Here is a 19,032-nt window from a genome sequence, read left to right on the forward strand (position 1 = left end):
GTATTATGTGTCCAAATATTTGTACAACGCAGTCCTTCCTTTGCTGGCGCAGTTATGAAAGCCGAAAAAGTTTCGCGACGTGACACCGATGGAAAGATCACAATAAATAGCAAATGAATTAAGATATATCCACGTGTAGTGCGCTTCTGACGGTTTCGAATTTAAGGAATTGTGTCGCTTGTAGCCTTCGCTTTCTGAATGCAGCGCTTCTTGTGCTGACTTCTATAACATTGTAGTACAGTATAATCCTGCATAGAGTATACTAGCCTGCTATAGCGTCTTCCGGTCGATGTCTACAGGCCTCTATATAATACTGCGTCGCAGCGCGACTGCTTTAGGCGGCACAGAAAGTTATCCCATAAAAGTTTTGTAGTCAGAAAAAGAATATACTACGCTTATCCTCAGCGTCGAGCACGAGAAGCATGTCAAAAGAAATTTCGATTATGAGGGAATGAAAAAATGCTCGTGTACCGTGCTTTGGGTGCACGTTAAGAAATCCCAGGTGGCCGAAATAAATCCGGAGACCTCCACTACGGCGTTTCTCATAGCCCGCGAGTTGCCTTGAAACGTGAAACCCCATAATTTAATTCAATAAGAGAAACCGCATCGACTTTGCGCTGTCGCATCAGTTGCATCGCGCACGAGAAAGAGATCACTGTCGAGGCAAAACGGGTATGGACAGGGGTGCTGATTGGCAGACCTTGCCACGATAAAGACCGACAAGAAGTCACGAAGAACAAAGGACAGCGCCGGGCCCGTTCTGCCCGAATTCAAGCTTAGTGTTTTCACGGTCTGATGGTCGACAAGGAGGGGTCCTGATCACTCAGCATAGCTGTATTACATATCTTCACGTTCCGTGTCGTAACGTGTATGTAAAGAACAAAAAAAAAAGATTATTTACCGTCCAGTCGACGTGCTGCTTACCGAGATTAAGTTGAGGGTTTCGTCGGCAGTCTCGAGATTGAAGTCCAAGGAGCTCTCCTTGAGCAGTCCACCAGGTATGAGCTCCATGTTGACTGCATAGGTGGAGTTCAGGTCTTCGCCTTCTACAAGAAAAGAAAAAGGCGTCAACACTGTTTTGAATCCACGAATATCGGACGCGGAGGCATGCTGCAATTGTGGGGCGACACGAGACTTACTGGCCAGGTATTTGGTGAACGTGGCAGATGAACCAGAATGGGCCAGGTTGTAATAATTTCCAAAGGTGCTATTGTTGAGCACCTTGCCGGCAAATGACCTGCACATAAAATAGCCGCTTTAGACCATGGCTGGGAAATTGCACCGCGAAGTGAGCACGCGGGCGGGAGTACATATAAGGACGCGGGAGATCGAGCGCCGGCCTTTCAAACAAAGATGACGATCAATGGCGAAATGTGTTGCAAGCGAATGGAAAGTTGAGCTAGTTGGAACTGGTCCATCGCTTGGAAATTACAGCGCGAAGTGGCGACGCGGAGAGAGCAAGTGAGAAACGGGCTTTTTCAAGAGCTTTTCAAGCCATTTCCAAGCCATGAACTAGTTTCAACCAGCAACGCTTTCCATCTTCTTGTCCTTTAAAGCATCTGAGCCCCGAATACTGCCTTCTATGAAGCCTTCATTTTAAAAAAATCGTGTATAGAGCTTTGGGCGCAAGTTAAAAAACCTAAGCTAGTCAAAATTAATCCGGAGCTCTTTCTCATATCTCATATCAATAAAATAACATAAACGTACTGAGCGACAAAGAAAGTAGATATGAATATAAATGGAAGCATAATCTTCACTTTCAGGCTAACGTTTAGGTAAACATATCCAGATAGCAATAACTCTGAACGGACAGCACGCGACGAATACGAATCACACAGCGACTGATACGCACGAGCTCTGACTCGCAGCTGCATGTTTGCGAGACAACCATGCTTCGGTGCGAGCTAGCGGCGGTTTGGGTGCGCTTCAGAAGTAGTATGACACCTGGCTTTTACTGAGTAAAACGGAACTTTACGGGCATACCGTTCAACAGGAAGGTCACCAGGCTCGTCGAAGATGATCAGCCTTAATCGCGACGGCCCATACGGCGCAGTGTCACCGTTATGCAGTCTCAGGTTTTTCCCTCTGCACTCCCGTGTTAGCTGAACAAATAGGCGTACTGGGCCGGTATTTTGTACGCGCTTATCGCGCTTTGTCAGTGGTCGGAGCGACGGTCCGCTCGCGTTATCAACGGGATCAGCCGGCCGTGAGCGGTGGATGATAAGACTAGAGTAGAATAAGTCATAATGCCTCGCTAAAATCGCGGCCCTGGAGAGAGAGACCACACACACACACACACACACACACACACACACACACACACACACACACACACACACACACACACACACACACACACACACACACACACACACACACACACACACACACACACACACACACACACACACACACACACACACACACACACACACACCACACACACACACACACACACACACACACACACACACACACACACACACACACACACACACCACACACACACACACACACACACACACACACACACACACACACACACACACACACACACACACACACACACACACCACACACACACACACACACACACACACACACACGCACACACGCACGCACGCACGCACGCACGCACACACACACAAATGTCACAGTTTCGCCCAAAGGGCGAAGCAATGAATGCGATAGCAACACAGCAATGTCATACGAAGTAAGGTGAGCGGCTTTGGTAGCAATATGAATTGTAGTAAACATGAGCTGATTAAGTAAGCAGGTGTGCTGCGGCGTAAGTAGACCGACATGAAGAGAGGCTCGATGACCACGAGAAGGCGCGTGTGAAACGGCGGTGTTGATGAGAAGCGCTTCCCGTGGGCAGCGCGTGCGAAGGGACACACCTGTAGTGCTGCACTGCCGATCCGGGCAGCATTGCATGTGTAGCGTGCGTTGGAAAATGTGGCCCGACTATTACTAACTGAATGAACAAGCGTGGTGTGAGCGCGCACAAACAAACACGAATAGATCACACTGAATGACTGCAGACAACGACAGTCAAAACGCTGGCAGCAAGCGCATACGCCGCAGCGGGCGAAGGTACGTGCGGTCTATCGCTTCAACGGAAACTGAGCGGCGAATGCACAGCGTCAGAGCCGTGTGGAGATAAGAGACGGTGCGGGCGAGCGACGAGCGCGGTTGTTGGCAGAGTAGAAGTGCGCCCCCCCCTCCCCCGCTCCCTCCGGCGCTGGCTTCCCGCTTCCTTGCTTGCGCGTGGGAGATTGAGTGCGTTCGCTCTTCGTGATAGCGCGCGTCCCCGCACGCTTCCGCTCGGGCATACGGCGCGCAGCGAAGATTTTATCTATACGGAACCTCACGGCGACGGCAGGAATCCGGTTGAAGTGTCCATATAATTGCTATCGCAATAAAATAAATGTGCTGGAAGTTGGCGCGGTGCTGAAACACGGCCCACTATGGGGCATGCAGAAGCTCTGGAATCACCTTGACGACGGGTCACGTCGTGGAATGTGTTCGGCCACACCGTTTAGGCGGTCGGTCCCCTTCCGTGCTGGTGTCTGACTGGTACAGTAGATCTCGTAATTGTCATTTACTTGTACTTTAGATGCCAAACGTTCACGATGAGACAAAAGCAAACTTTAATGGGAATAGGCGCACGTGTGGGATAGGCATGTGCAGTAGCTGCGCCATATCATTTTCTCCAGCGCTGCCTTCATGCTTTGACTGCGGAACGCAGTGGAGCATGAAGTAACGCTAAAGCTATAGAAATTCTAGAGCACCGTTAAAAATCCTGCTAAATTAATTCTAGACACAGTTACCTATGTAAAATGAGCATAAAAGGGGAGCCAACGCACTTACTATATACAGTAAGCCCTCGATAACTCGACCTCCGGTATCTCGAAATATCGATTAAGTCAAAATTCATGCTGGCCGTGTGTTCAACCCATGTGTTTTTCACCTCTTATCACGAAAAGCTTTTGTGCAGGGCTCCGGATATCTCGAAATTTCGACTCAGAAAATACGGAAGCGATAGCGTTCAAAGATCCCTGACTGCTTCTCACGCTTCCCGGAAACGTACTGCAGCTTATGCAACCGTAATGTTTACCTGCAAACCCTAGCGGCGAACGCTATGCACAAAGGTGAGCTTTCTGGGTTTTTTTTTCTCTCCCTCGCATGGCGGGCGCCGCAGTTGCTGCGGATGCGCGGAGGCAAGCGCCATCTGGATGGTGCTGCAAGGAACCGAGCGGGGCACTCGTTTGGGTTTGAGGTTTGTGTTTGAGCTTCCGCGTAACAGAATTACGTTTTCTCGTATATCCAAATTACAATCCGACGCTATCATGTCTGTAGGTCGTGTGTAAGTCATAATTTTCTGACGCATTTTACTTTGAGAAATTCAATTAGTTAAGTAACGCCTATGCGCCACGCGGAGGGCCTACATGGTTTGGGATGCGTGGTTCGGTATGCTTGGTTCGGAATGATTTTTCTGCAACGGAAGCCTTGCCTAGAAAGGAATAGTAATATGAACTTAATAATAAAACAAATACAGTAAAGAATAGACGTAAAAATGAGTACGTTAAATTTTGAATAATAATATTAATGTTATTATAACTGTGAATTTGTGGTTTTGCTTTCTGAATTTTCTAAATTTAAAATTTATTGAAGGGGAAATAAATAAATCCTGAAAATGGGAAAATATTAATAAGGCAATCTTTTTGTGTCACAGAGGAAATTATAAATGGCTCGGCAAACGTTCCTAGGACGCTGCGCGGGGCTGCGCTTAACTTTGATCTTCTTTCTTTCTGTCACCGCTCGCGCACATTTTCTCAGCTGCTCGCTGCCACTTTGTTGTGGCCCCAGCTTTTGCAGAGTGCAGGCGCCCGTTCCTGCGGCGAACGTCGGCGTTGTCCCTCGTAACCGAGCGAACGAGCACAGCGAAGGATGAAAGCGAAACGCGGAGCGGGAGATCAAAGACGGCGATAGCGATGAGAGCGCAAGGAGGGAAAGCGGAGGAGGAGGGCATGGCGAAAGCGTGAGAAGAAAAGCGTAGTGCCGCGCAAGACGGGCTTTGCGGCGACGATGGCTACGGGATGGCGCCAGAGTAGCACGCGTCGTCTGCATGGAAACAAAGTGCTTCATGAGCGGAGGTCTGTCTGCGGTGGCTGCTGTGAATCGTGCCCAAGCGTCACCCACGCGCTGCCTCTCGCGATCTCCAGATTAGCGAGGCAGTCGAGCCTAGAGCACTGCACGGGCCGATTTTTTCAGCCCGGGCCCGGCCCGGGCCCGTTTTACGTTGGGCGGCCCGCCCGAGCCCGATCAAAACTTTTATGGCAAGACCCGGGCCCGGCCCGGGCCCGGAAATAATCTACGTTACCCGCCCAGCCCGGCCCGCCACCCCTTTACCTTAGGCCCGAGCCCGGCCCGAGCCCGACTCGAAACCGGCCCGAGACCGAAAAATAATGTTTTTCAGAGTTGAGACGCCCGAGAATAACTCGCTGCACGTTACATGCACACCACCGTAAAGTCCGAGCCCGGCCCGGGCCCACGTCAAAAAACCCGAGCCCGGCCCGGGCCCGGGTCAAAAAGCACACGCCGTGCCCGAGCCCGGCCCGAGCCCGTGAAAAAACTGTTCTACCCGGCCCGACCCGGCCCACGGGCCGGGCCGGGCCCGGGCTTTCGGGTAAGCCCGAGCCCGTGCAGTGCTCTAGTCGAGCCACACTTCGCTCCGTTTGCAACGTGTTTCACGAGACACATTGTCCGCGCCAGCCAATATATCGCGAAATGAAAACACGTATAGAGCTGCGCTCAAATTTCGCATTAGGGAGTATCGTAATAGTCGGTGAATTTTCCTCCCTCTCATTTAGGTCGCTGTCAGTGACGCATCAATATGGTCGCAGCGTATTAGGACTTTGGGCAAGCAGATCAGCGCTTTGGAGCAGGCGCGTTCATAGTACGCGCTGCGTCCAAAATAAGCCAGCATGCAAGCCCACATCGTTTCAGCAAGATCGCGGCTTGATAAGGTCGCTCGCTTCATGCTGCGCGACGGGGAGGCGTAAATTTCGCGTAACTTGTGGGCATCTGTTAAAGGCGTGAAAATTGCGCTCTCCCGTAGTTTCGGTTTTCGAAGTTTTTTTGCATTGCGCTGTGGCGCCACCTTCGCGGGCTCCGCGAGAAACAATATGTACGGCGTCGGGGCCCCGCGGGACGCAGAGGCACGCTGCAAGAAGCGAGCTGAAATGGGTTTGTGCATTTGTCAGTCATTGTAATTTTCGTTTTGTGTGAGTGGCCGCTTGTTGGACAGGATGCCTAGGTCGGCAATGACTCTGGTGCGACTTAGAACCGCAAGTCGTCGAAATATGATGATGGGATTTCGTGCAGCTACGCCGACAAAACCAGTCACCGTCCGATATGCCTCTGAACGAGTGCATCGCACCGTAACGCGATTGACACAGCGCCTACGCTTGTATTCCCATTATTCATATTTATTCGTACCGAATATGAGTCCATACATGCTTCGGAAGTTGAAATGCACGAACGTGAGCACTGGCCAGCCGCCCACATCAAGTTTAAGCTGGGGTCGATTACACTCAGCGGAGGTTAGCCGTATCGGATATAGCAGCCGAGTTAATGCATTTGCCACTGTTAGACCTGCACTGAACGTACGCTAATAGGATGATAAAAACTGCTTTTATAGCTGAGTCTTGTTGTGCCATAGTACGTGCCAACCCTTCATCGAATGGATTTGTCGCGGGTAACTGCAAGCAGCACCGGCCATCATCGCCACCCGTCCCTCTGGGTCCTGTCGACGAGTCGCCAAGGGGACGCGACAACACAATAGGACGAGCTTGCCGTCAGCGGCCGCCTCGTCTGGGTTCTGTCGACGAGTCGCCAAGGAGGCGCGACGACACAATACGACGCGGTTGACGTCAGCAACCGCCCCGTCTGGTTACTGTCGACGAGGAGTCGCCGCCAAGGGGATTTAAGGAAGAACCGGGCCATTGTTAAGCCAGAGAGTCGCCACCGGTCACCCCGTCGGTCTGGTGCGCTCTTACCAGCTCTTACAGCTATCACCAGCTAATGGCAGCTATTACCCGCTATTACCTGCTATATCTGTACATATTTGTACATATTGTATAAAGTTTTCGTCTCATCTTCGCCTGCTTCAAGACTCATGCAGTCTCTCGTCCCCGACCCCGAGTCGCAATAGTGGATGGCAGCTATGGGATTGACGAACCAGTATCTCAACAGGGGATGGCAAGCTGCGAGATACGAGGACCGAAGACGCCTGCTATACTGCTCGATGGCAGCTACCAGACCGACCGGCGTCAACCACTTTGGCTGGGTGAGTGCCCGATGTTTGCTTTTCATGTCGCCAGACCTCTCTAGCACAGGCAGATGTTAGGAGAGTGTTTTGTTTTTTGGCAGACTATAATTTACTCATTTACCTTCTTAAACAGTGGATTCTAGTTTGAAGTACGGTAAATTTAGTGTGCCAGCAACACGAGGAACGAGATCGCGATGGAGGAATTCCAAGTTCAGGACCTCATTCAAATTTGCGAGGAGTTGGGCATTTCCGCCGGCTCCGAAAAAGCAAGGAAAGCGATTATCGACGTGATGCGAGCGGAAGACGTGACGATCGAGGAAGCTGAAGAGGCTTGGGAGATGATTGTGGAGCGAAGGCTAGAGGCAAAGGAACGCGAGAGACGTGAGAGGCGCGAGCTAGAAGGAAAGGAGCACGAAAGTCCCGACGAAAGGGCAAGGCGAGAACGCCGTCAAGAAATCCAAACATGGGCATGGCGCACAGCGCGATATCATCTCCACACCTTCAGGGCGGGCGAGAATATGGTTAAATTTCTTTCCGGCTTTGAGAGGGTGTGCGAAGTGGAGGGTGTCAAGCGGGACCTCTGGTCCGAAAGGTTGATCCTGTTGCTACCTTGTAATCTCGCGTGTGTTTTGGAGCGCCTGCTTGATGAGGAGGATAGGGACTACGATATAAGGCTAAAAAAGCTTTGTTGAGTCATTTTGATGCTTTGAGTGAGGCCGACTGCGAAGCCGAGGTTGCGACAGGGCGAATCCTGTCGAAGAGAGACCGCAGGGCGAGCCGGCTATAGCTCAGATGGCGTCGGATGCAGTCATGTTCTGTCAGAGGTACAGACATCTAGCGACGACCACGAGCCTAGCTTGGTCTTGCCGCCCCTAGCGATATCGTTGCGTAGAGAAGGCAGCGTACCTGCAAGTACGAGTGCCGAGACCGCGAGTTTTGTGAGCCGCGCCGAGGGCAAACGACGAAGGCGCAAGTTGAGAAAGTCGAACTCGGGTGGCGATACGAGCCGGGTCAAGCGCGCCAACCGCCAACACGTTGGGAAAAATCGCAGTATATGGTGAACCCGAGGCTTAGGCGGCTACTGCGATCTATAATAGGCGTGACGCGCGTCTCTAAAGGCAAGATTTCTCGGAAATTCAGACGCCGCAAATGCCGCCGGTTCACAGCGATGTCAAGGAATTGTAAGAAGAGGAACGTATCGAAGCATTGGGTATGCTTAATAGTCTGCTTCAATTGCCGCTCCCTTCCTGGGGGAAAGACAGGCGACTTCCCAGCGGTCAAAGGGACAGCGTGCACGCGGGTGCGTGAATGCGTCGCTCTCGCAGTATTTGGAGGCCGCGGGTCGAAAGTCGCAGGTGCTTCGGGCAAATCAGCTTTGTTCTGGTGTCGCGAGTGGACAACGCGTACACCCGAGAATGGGCGACCCGCTCGAGCGCGTCTGAAAGGGTGTGTTTGTGAACACCACGCGATTAAAGCCAAGGTATTTTGAAGGCACATTTTATTATTTGTCTTTTAAATAATCATTTTGTTTTTGTGTGTTTTGTTGCGTTAAAGTTCAGTCGCGTGTTCAGCGTTAAGAAGGTGGATATGCCAAGAACAGCGCATCGTTTTATGCTTTGGTCGTTTCTGTTCGCGAGACACCGACAGTTTTAGACGTTCATCATTTTGTATTAATTACCTGATTGCTGGACGCTTGAGTAGAAAAAGCGTCAGTGTTTTCATTTGTTTGTTGTTTTTACATATATCTAGGCTAGGAAAAGCCTAAATGCTTAATTTCGATTGTGACTTGTTTTTGTATTGTACGCGTTAGTTGAAAGTGTCAGTGTATAATTTTGATTCACCTTTGTTTTCATGTCGTTGGTGAGTTTTAGTATTTTTTTTTTTTTTTTTTTTTTTGTGAGGACCGCTTCTGTGCTTCAAAGATGTGGTACTCGTTTCGCCGAGTGCATTTAGACAGCACAAAACGGCGGGCTTTTTCGGTTGGCTCTTGCAGTTATCGGATTTCGTTCCGTATATTTCCGCGAAGTGGCGCCCAAATGCATAGATTAGGTACGCTTAGCCTTTGCGCCACGCCACGGCTTTCGGGGGCAAAATTAAGTCATCTTCGGCAACCTTGATCTTTTCCAACCCGCCCGCATTACAGTTGAGAATCGCTTGCAAAGCAATTCTGATTTGATTAACCCTCACGCATTGACAATTAAAGAAAAAAAAAAGGTCCGTATCTCGAATTTCTCTCTCAGATACGTGTCTGGTGTTGTTCTGGATTTTTTTTTTTTTTTTTTTTTGTTTAGCGTAGCGAGATCTCGGAAAATGCTTTGTTCGATGATTTTGGTCTGGCGGTTTGAGGAGCATTCGGAGGGAGCTTGCTTTGGCCGGAGTGGTTTGGCGTTGTTGATTCTCGGTCGTTCCAGTGGACATAATCAGGGCCGAGCAGCAGGAAAGACCACCGGCGAGAAAATCAGCAAAGCATGTACCTCCATCGACGACGTCGCTCAACCGGCGCATCCAATCTTCCGAGCTGCGTCGGACAGCTCGACCTCTGGATGCATTGTCTGGCGGCGGGGGTGCTGTTGTGCCATAGTACGTGCCAACCCTTCATCGAGGCGACAGGAACTCCGATTTATCCGCGTCGAATGGATTTGTCGCGGGTAATTGCATTCAGCACCGGCCATCATCGCCACCCGTCCCTCTGGGTCCTGTCGACGAGTCGCCAAGGGGACGCGACAACACAATACGACGCGGGTGCCGTCAGCGGCCGCCTCGTCTGGGTTCTGTCGACGAGTCGCCAAGGAGGCGCGACGACACAATACGACGCGGTTGACGTCAGCAACCGCCCCGTCTGGTTCCTGTCGACGAGGAGTCGCCGCCAAGGGGATTTAAGGAAGAACCGGCCTATTGTTAAGCCAGAGAGTCGCCACCGGCCGCCCCGTCGGTCTGGTGCGCTCTTACCAGCTTTTACAGCTATCACCCTATCACCAGCTAATGGCAGCTATTACCCGCTATTACATGCTATATCTGTACATATTCGTACATATTGTATAAAGCTTTCGTCTCATCTTCGCCTGCTTCAAGACTCAGTCTCTCGTCCCCGACCCCGAGTCGCAATAGTCTTCACCACAGTGACTATAGCTCTTTGAAGGGGTGACACTGCGCCCGGAGAATTTATGCAACGCAAGAACGGCGCATTTGTTTACATCGGCAGGCGTACGGCCACCGCTCGCTTCAAGTACAGTAGAAACCGTGCACCGCTCACACGAAATAATGAGGAAATGTTCAAAGCATATACGAACACTTCTCGTGCACATATCAGAAGCAATCACACTGAGACGAGAAGGCATGAACGTCCCGGGCACATCGAAAACGGCGACAACGACCACCTAGCCGCACTGGCACGCGAAAATGCCGATGCCCGCCGTACTCGCGTGGCAACGAGCGGTGTTGTTGCTTACGATGCAGTATCCAAAGGGCCATCACTTGTTGCTTGTTTAGCATAAGAGGCAAACTGTGTTTTCAGTAACTGCTTAATCTGGCAGCATAAAAATACACTCTCCGTAGGTACACTTCGTCCATGGAAGCGCCGGCGACTGCGACCGACAGCCTTCGTTCAAGAACAGTGCCTGTACCGCGGTATTAGCACTGCGCCGTGTCGCGGCTTCCCACTCTCTGTGTGTGCATCGTACTATGCTAAGAGTGGTCCACTTCAAGTCGGTAAGGTCAGTACCGAACTATATAAGCACTTTGCTTCGTCGTACTTGCTCATCCTATATTTCAGGTCCACCGGTAGCGGACGAACTCGTAGGCTGTGTTAGGCCTAATGAAGCTGTCTGAACGAGATCGACACCGCCTCGAGTTTGATGTGGAGGGCTGTAAAGGGCTGGAACTCGTGCATATCAGCGTCGGAAGCACGTTTCGACTCAATTTGAGCGTCAATAAATACATACACGAGCGCATTTGCGGCGATATTCACGTTGTCGGTGCGATGTTCTCACTCGGCGGCCGCTCGCACGGCGATTAGCACACTGGTTTTGTCGGCGTCGTCGGCACGAAAGCTTATCACTCTGCGATCACTCGCTGTCGTCGGTCGCGTCGTCGGTCGCTTCTTCGTCATACTTGTATGACAATATAGGCTCCCACTGGCACAGTATCACAACTACAGCCGGCCGAGCATTGGCGCCGGCGTGAGGTCGACTTCTGATCGACATCGGTGTCGTGTCGGCATATATTGTGATGTACCGGACGTTAACCGAATATCGCTATGAACAGCTGAAGTTTCTACCGAAACACAGCGCAAATATCGCGTCGTCAACCGGCACAGAGCCGACAATATAGAGTTCGCGTCCTCGACGACTTTGCTGCATACGCGTGCGTCGTCAGCTGCACGAACCACCGACGCCGTACAAAACGTTTTCGGCGCTCGCCGCTAGGGTACAGCGCATGCGCACTCGGGACATGCAAAAGGCGGATTCAATACGATGCAGAAAGTAGCAGCGTCAGCTTTTTGAATGTCTGAAAATGGTTATGCTTGGATGACTGGCTTCAAATATATCGTTAGGGTCAATCGTCTTGACTCTGTGCCAATTAATTGTTAAATTTAATTCTGGGGTTTTACGTGCCAAAACCACGATATGAGTCACGCTGCAGTGGGGGACTCCAGATTAACTTTCACCACGTGGGGTCTGCAACGCGCACCCAATTATTGAACAGCACATGGGCGTTGTTACGTTTCGCCCCCATCGGATTTGATCCTGCGACATCGTGCTTAGCAGCGCAACGCCATAGCCACTAAGCTACTATGGCAGGGTTTCACTCTGTGCCAAGCATGCTGTATTGGCACAGTGCCAGTAACGCCATTGCCCGTATACACCGACGTCTCCGGTGCCGATGCACGCGATAGTGTCCGAAAATATTACTAGCGGTATTTTGGGAAGACATTCATGCATGTGGGTTATGCGCGGCCCGAGAGCTTTTTTTGTGTATGTATATATATATATATATATATATATATATATATATATATATATATATATATATACATACATACATACATACATACATCCTATGCATTACATGGCCTGGCCAGCTCCATTTCTATATATAGAAATGGAACTTGACAGGCCATGTAAAGCGTAGGATGGATAACCGGTGGACCATTAGGGTTACAGAATGGATACCAAGAGAAAGGAAGCGCAGTCGAGGACGGCAGAAAACTAGGTGGGGTGATGATGTTAGGAAATTTACAGGCGCAAGCTGGAATCAGCTAGCGCATGATAGGGGTGCTTGGAGATCACAGGGAGAGGCCTTCGTCCTGCAGTGGACATAAATATAGGCTGATGATGATGATGGTGATGATGATGACTGTATATATGCGCATGGAATCACTCTCGTCGTATCATGCCTGCCCCACGTGCTGAGTGGTGGACCGCATGAATATGTCGCCAACCAGGAAGCCCTGCATTTCCAGCACATTGTGACAACTATCAACTTCCGGTACACCGCGTTACGAGTGCGCCGCACAGAAATTTTGAGCGCAAGGTACACACACACGCGCATGCTGTGGAGGACTAACGAGAGACAGGGCATCAATACCTGACACGGTCCGTGCGATCGACCAGTTCGAACAGCTTGCTGGCAATGAAGGTGGCCAGCTCTGGAGCCTCGACCCTGGGCAGCAGCTCCAGCGTGCGCTCGATGTGCCGCAGGCTGGAGCTGGAGAAAATCAGCTCGGCGGCTAGCGCACGTGCCGTGGAGTCGTGACGCCGGTCCACCTGCCCGTACACTTTCTCCAACGCGTCCAGCACCTGCGACCAAAGATGTTTGCAAATATTTAAGAGTACACTCGCAGCACGTCAGATCAGGCGATACTTTGTCAATAAAAGTATTATCGGTGTCACCTGTGTTTCTAGCTGATACAATTTTACTCACATAACCTTCTGATTAAACAGCTGAAAACTTTTTCATAGCAGGTAGCTAGGTAAAAACTTTATTTTATTGCGATAGCAATTATATGGACACTCAAAAGCAGATTTCTGCCGTCGCCGTCGCCGTGAGCTTCCGTATGGCGTCAAAGGCGATGAAATTGTCGCCACGCGCCGAACGCTGTATGTGCGAGTGAAAGGGCGCGAGGGACGCGCGCTTTCACGGGGAGTGAACGCACGGCGGAGAACAAACGCGCGTTCTGCGCCGTGCTGCATGAAGGGCTGCAGAATTAAGGGTCTCTTTCCTCCTTTACAATCACCATATATGATATGAGAGCAAACGCGACTTCTTCAGACACGGGAAAGGCCGTGGGGGGGGGGGGGGGGGGGGGGGAGGAGGGAGGCCGCGTTTAGCTGCGGCACAAGATGCCTATTTATATAAAAACGTTGTGAGGCGGGAAGGTGGTAAAGACTTCCGACACTGCTCGACGAGTGTCCCGTTCTGATCTCGTCAAAAACCTCCGAGCCGCCCCCAGAAGAGCCGGCAATAGTCACCAACGCCGCGCGCGTTTTGTGCGAACGCGAGCAAAAAGCCGACGGCGTCGACAACATTGTGTGTGTTGCCGGTGCTGCTTCATGTCCAAGTTTGTACAGCTGATAAAACTACTATCCTTACTCCGTATAGCTCTCTACAAATTTGCTATCGCAATTGATGCTTCGCCTTTCGGGTGAAACTGCGACAAGTTTTCTGTCCGGCAAGTTCATAGAGTGGGCTTCACCCTGCCTAAGCGTCTGCCACGAGCCCTTGGGCTCTGGCGGCGTCGTCGGCCCGCTGGACTGCCCACAGTTGATCTGCGGCTGAGCTAAGCAGCACACCACCCCAACGCGCGTGGAGGCTTTCGCTAGAGGCTGTCTCCCCGTTGCTACTCGTCAGCCCTTGGCACTCCCACAGCATATGCTCAAGAGTTGCTCTTCAGCCGCATGACTTGCATTCGTTTGTCGTGTATATATCTGGATACAGTATATTCCACATTACTGCATTATACAGTACGTCCTCGTTTGTAACTGCCGCCACTGGACAGACGGCAATTTGTTTAGTTTTTGATGAGGCGGCGGATAAATACAAAGTGGACGAAATATTTTTCATTCAGTAGTAAAAGTGGATGAAAAAAGAATGGCATGCCGAATAAATATTTTTCAAGCGTTCTTGTCTTTTGCTTCCTGTGACGTTTTACGTATATATTCTTTACATTCTCGGACGTGTCTCTCCATACAGCCGTCTCGCGCTTTGCCGTGCAGCGACGCGACTGAAATGTCGTGCGTGTCTGTCCAATGTGCGTGTCTGTCCGTGTGCGTGAGCACTCATTGCGCCGCCTTCGATATCCGGGCCGGCAGGTGCTCGTGCGTGGATGAGGCACGTTTCCAATCCTTAGTGGGATATGGCGACGCCGCGGCTGACATATTTCCTTTTCACCCAGTTCTGTTCATCGTAAGTTTAACGTATGCGTTCCTGAAGAGTAATCTATCCACACATCTTCCCTTATTAAATCCCCTTCGTGTTTCTTTAAATTGTTGTACAACTATTACAACTATAAAGTTAAACCATTTCGTTATATCCGAATATTTCTTTTTTGAAGAAATACACACTTCCCGCACTCATATGCCCGAATGCCGTTATTTCGGCAACAAATGCATAAACGGCGTGCTGCCTTAAGAAAAGGGTGAAAATATACCGTATCATTGTACACCCTATGTATCAGTGTCATATTTTTATTTGCATGTATATTTTGCGCACTTTATAGCGAATGTTTTCGGGCTACCACACAGCCGCGTCACATATACGCTTTAACATCGACCAGACCATCGACTACATCGTACCACTTTCTGGCGCTCTTTGGCTTCCCCTGGCCCTTGCGCCATAAAACCCGATTACTCATCATCAAATTATATAGAATTACCCGATTTCGTGCATTGAGGACGATCAATATCGTGTCACTGCTGATATCAAACACGAATGTGTACATACCGTCGGCTTCCGAAGTTTACGAATGCGCGAGCGCCAATCAATTAGCGATGAGCGCCTGCTGTCCAGACATCGTTCAGCGCATGCACGTATCCCACTTTGATGGCGCGCCGCAGGTTATCCGACTGGAGTGCTTCCTCTTTCAGCTGCTTCCATTCTTTGACAACTCCTTCTTTCATTCTCATTCGTTGCATCGACAAGGAAAATCAGTAATTGGAACCATACTGGTCACCAAGTTCTTCGCAGATCATGTTAATAATAAACGCTGTTGCTTGCGCTTCTAAGTTCGCATGTTGCACACGTGACTCTTTAACGCAAAAGCGCACTATTGCATTATCGTTGCTTCGAAAGGTATTTAACACTGGCACTGTGTTAACAGTAAACGAATGAGTTGACTTCTTGTCCGCGTAATGCGTGCTCTTTCAGCGTCATTTGAGGAACAATGTCGCGCCATCGTGTCAAAGGCACTTAATTGCACCTATGCAGTGCGTAGGCAGCGTTTCATTTCATTTAAGCTTCAATAGTTTCCACAGCGCGCAAGGAAGGTATTTTGAAAACTAATAACATGAACGGGCCAGTGTGCCTCGCGGCACATTTCGGTGGCGTAATTTAGAAACGGGCGCTAGCCTTGGAATTTATGCTAAGTAGATATGACGTGCATAAATACTGGCTTCAATTATACGCAGTTGCAATATGAGTGCTAAAAGGAATAATTCAAAATTTAATGAAACATTATTCATTAACATGAATGTTTCCATTTCTTGTACATGTGTCGTCCATCTCTTCCTGTGGGTTACCTGACGAGGCGTATCCACCACAGGCGATTTTCAAAATTACGAATAAAAAAAAAGAAGTGCGCGATGAGAAAGCTTTTTAGCAACCATCCCTGATAGTGAATAGTGTGCATTCATACAGAGTACGTATGAATCGTTTTGGTATAAATAGAGCGCACGCCTAAATGTCCAACAACACAAGTGTTCTTTAGTCGACGCACGCGATTTAAGAGGCACGCTGACCGCTAAGAGACAATAAAGGCAAAATGTCCGTCCACGTAAATTATTGATGCTGAACAAACTGCTACTTTATTTACGAAGAATAATAATAAAAAAATATGCGTAACAGGTAATTGTGCACTACGAAAGTGCTGCGTGCTGGAGCACTTTGCAAGTCCTTTACGAGCCGGTTATTCGCAGCCTAGATTTACAGATTTATGGAATCAGGACCTGAGTGCCGGGATATGCCACTTACAGAACCTTATTTGGCGGGCTTTCTTAGCTTTACTTAAGGCACTCTTTGCCGCGTGTACTACTTGCTGGTGAGAGAGAGAGAGAGAGAAAAGGTAAAGGAAAGACAGGGAGGTAAACCAGAGATTATCTCCGGTTGGCTACCCTGTACCGGAGGAGGGGTAAAGGGATTCGACAGGAGAGAGAGAAAAAAACAAGTATAAAAAAGGGGAAAAAAGGAAAGAAAATCACGCACGCACGCACGCACGCACGCACACACACGCACACACACACACAAAACAGAACTGTTTCTGTGGGCACTGTCCCGCAGTCTGCGAAGGCGTTAAAGAAGATCACCAACGGCCCATACCACTTTCTAGGACTGACGCTGCACGGAAGCTCCGCGTGCTTGCTCGCCAACGCACAAGGTCACAATGGAATGAATCGCACTTCAAGCATGCTCGCTTATACTCTCTGGACCCAACTCTAAGCCTTCGAGTATCATCAAGGCTTCGCCGAGGAGTCGCAACTCTTTTGTGCAGATTATGGTTGGGCGTTGCGTTTACCAACGCCTATGCGTTCCGCATAGGAATGGCCGACAGCGCAGCCTGTGACCACTGCGGCAATGAAGAATCGATTGTGCATATTTTGTGCGACTGCCCGCAGTACAGTGCGCAGAGACAGTCTCTTACCAACGCGTTCAACCAATTGGATGACCGGCCTCTGTCGGAAGAAAAAATTCTCCACCACAGACTGGACTTAACGTCACAGAAGAAGGCCGTGCAGGCGCTTCTGCGCTTCTTGCGAGCCACCGGCCTATCTGACCGACTGTGATTAGAACGCTCTTCGGGTGCAACGAAACAATCACACACCTTCTTTGTGAGTGCCCTCGTTTCAACCCGCAGAGAGCAGCTCTCTCAGCCACGATAGATCAACTGGACAAACGCCCAATAACGCAAATCAACATTCTTGGAAACTGGCCTACACTAACAACAGCGCGAGCCACCCTGAAGGCACTGCTGCGTTAATTAAAAGACCCCGCGGACTCAGTAACAAACTGTGACTCTACACTGTGTGACGTAGGATGGGTCATTGACACTATGCAACACTTGCTGGTGCTTCCACAATGGTCTATAGGCACCCTGCACTTGCCAGACGACACTGCGACTCATTTATCCTACGCGTCGCCGACGTCAGTCGCTAGGGCTATACGAAAAAAAAAAAAGAAATAATCTTCCGAATATTAAGAGACGCTTGTCTGAGTGTTAAACTTTATATGTTTTGCCCAGTCCAAAACTCATGCTCGGTAATGCTCGTGCTGCCGCTAATACGAGCGTGACCCTTTCCTCGCGATAAGCGTACATCTAATTTTGCTGCTTCCGCTGGCTAGGCTGTGTTTTCTGACGCTGCTGTCAATTGCGTAAAAGCTTCAGCGCAAGGTGCCCATTTTCTGCATGCCTCATAGTTATACTTACTTGCTTAGCTCTCGGCTCTCGGATGATCTTCCAATGAAAGGACTTCTTGGCTCACCGAAAAGTCTCCGCGTACAACGGTTTCTCGCGGATATGTTATTCGCCATTAAATATACATTTTCAAGAAATTGAACTGCGAACAGCACTATGAGCTAGAAAATGGAGTGTTCGTTCGTCACGCTTTGGCTCAGGCACGGTACAACGTGACATAAAAGAAGACAATCTTCGTACTCGACCACGGATCGAACCAACGATCGTGCGTCTTTAAACTCAACATTCGAACCATTGCGTTGCAGGTCATCTCGTGCACGGCGCCCGCGGTCGTGCGCTGGCGGTGCCAGCGATGGATAGAGAGCCTTCATACAGCCACGCACACGCTCAAGCGCTGTAGGCATGCGTATGAAGGCTCCCAATGGACGCTGGCGAACGCGGCACTGCGGCGCGCTCTTCTCGCTCCACTTGCGTTCGCAAAGCGCTGCGCGTGCTTTCTGCGAGATTCGCGGATTCATGAAGCAAATGTGCATAAAAATAAGAAAAGAAAAAAAAAGAAAGAAAGAAAAGCGAAAGGCCAGGAGTCAAAGCGAACTCAGTAAAGGAAACCTCGTGGAGGGTACGCTAACCCGCTTGCATGACCTGGTTCCAAATGTATGGCGCTAAGGACAGCGCGTTCGCTGCTGCATGAAAAAAATTATGCTGCTTCAAGACTGCAGAGCAGCCTCTGTACAAGAGTTCCCAGGAGTTCTTTTTGGGGCAATGGAGTTCTTTCAACGTTTTTCCAAGAACTTGTTTCTATAAATGTTTTTCAGGCCAAGAACCTTCCAGACACAGGGATGGGGACGTCCAAAAGAAGGAGCGAGAAAAGAGGAGGTTTATTTACATCTTGCAGCGTGCGGCTGATTCTAGCGAGAGCTCTCACTAGAATCTGCTACTTGCTGCGAAAGGTAAATAAACATCTTTTTTTTTTCGCTCGTTCTGTTCGGACGTCCTTGTCACGATGCCTGGACGGTTCCTGGCCTGTCCGCGACCCCGAGTCACGACAACAGGCTGACTACGAGTCCAGGAACCG

General features: G+C 50.0%; 1 protein-coding gene across 2 annotated transcripts in view; it reads right to left on the bottom strand.

The window, feature by feature from the left end:
* The window catches only part of LOC119436499 (microsomal triglyceride transfer protein large subunit), a 57,585-nt gene that overhangs the window by 8,531 nt on the left and 30,022 nt on the right, over nt 1-19,032 (bottom strand). For both annotated transcript variants that reach the window (XM_037703361.2, XM_037703362.2), the window contains 3 exons: nt 12,920-13,131; nt 1,140-1,237; nt 925-1,046 (listed from right to left, as the gene is read on the bottom strand). In XM_037703361.2, the coding sequence (XP_037559289.1) occupies nt 925-1,046; nt 1,140-1,237; nt 12,920-13,131 (432 nt within the window). The remainder of the gene's footprint in view (nt 1-924; nt 1,047-1,139; nt 1,238-12,919; nt 13,132-19,032) is intronic.

The sequence above is a fragment of the Dermacentor silvarum genome, chromosome 1 (assembly GCF_013339745.2).
Source record: "Dermacentor silvarum isolate Dsil-2018 chromosome 1, BIME_Dsil_1.4, whole genome shotgun sequence".
Classification (NCBI taxonomy): Eukaryota; Metazoa; Arthropoda; class Arachnida; order Ixodida; family Ixodidae; genus Dermacentor; species Dermacentor silvarum.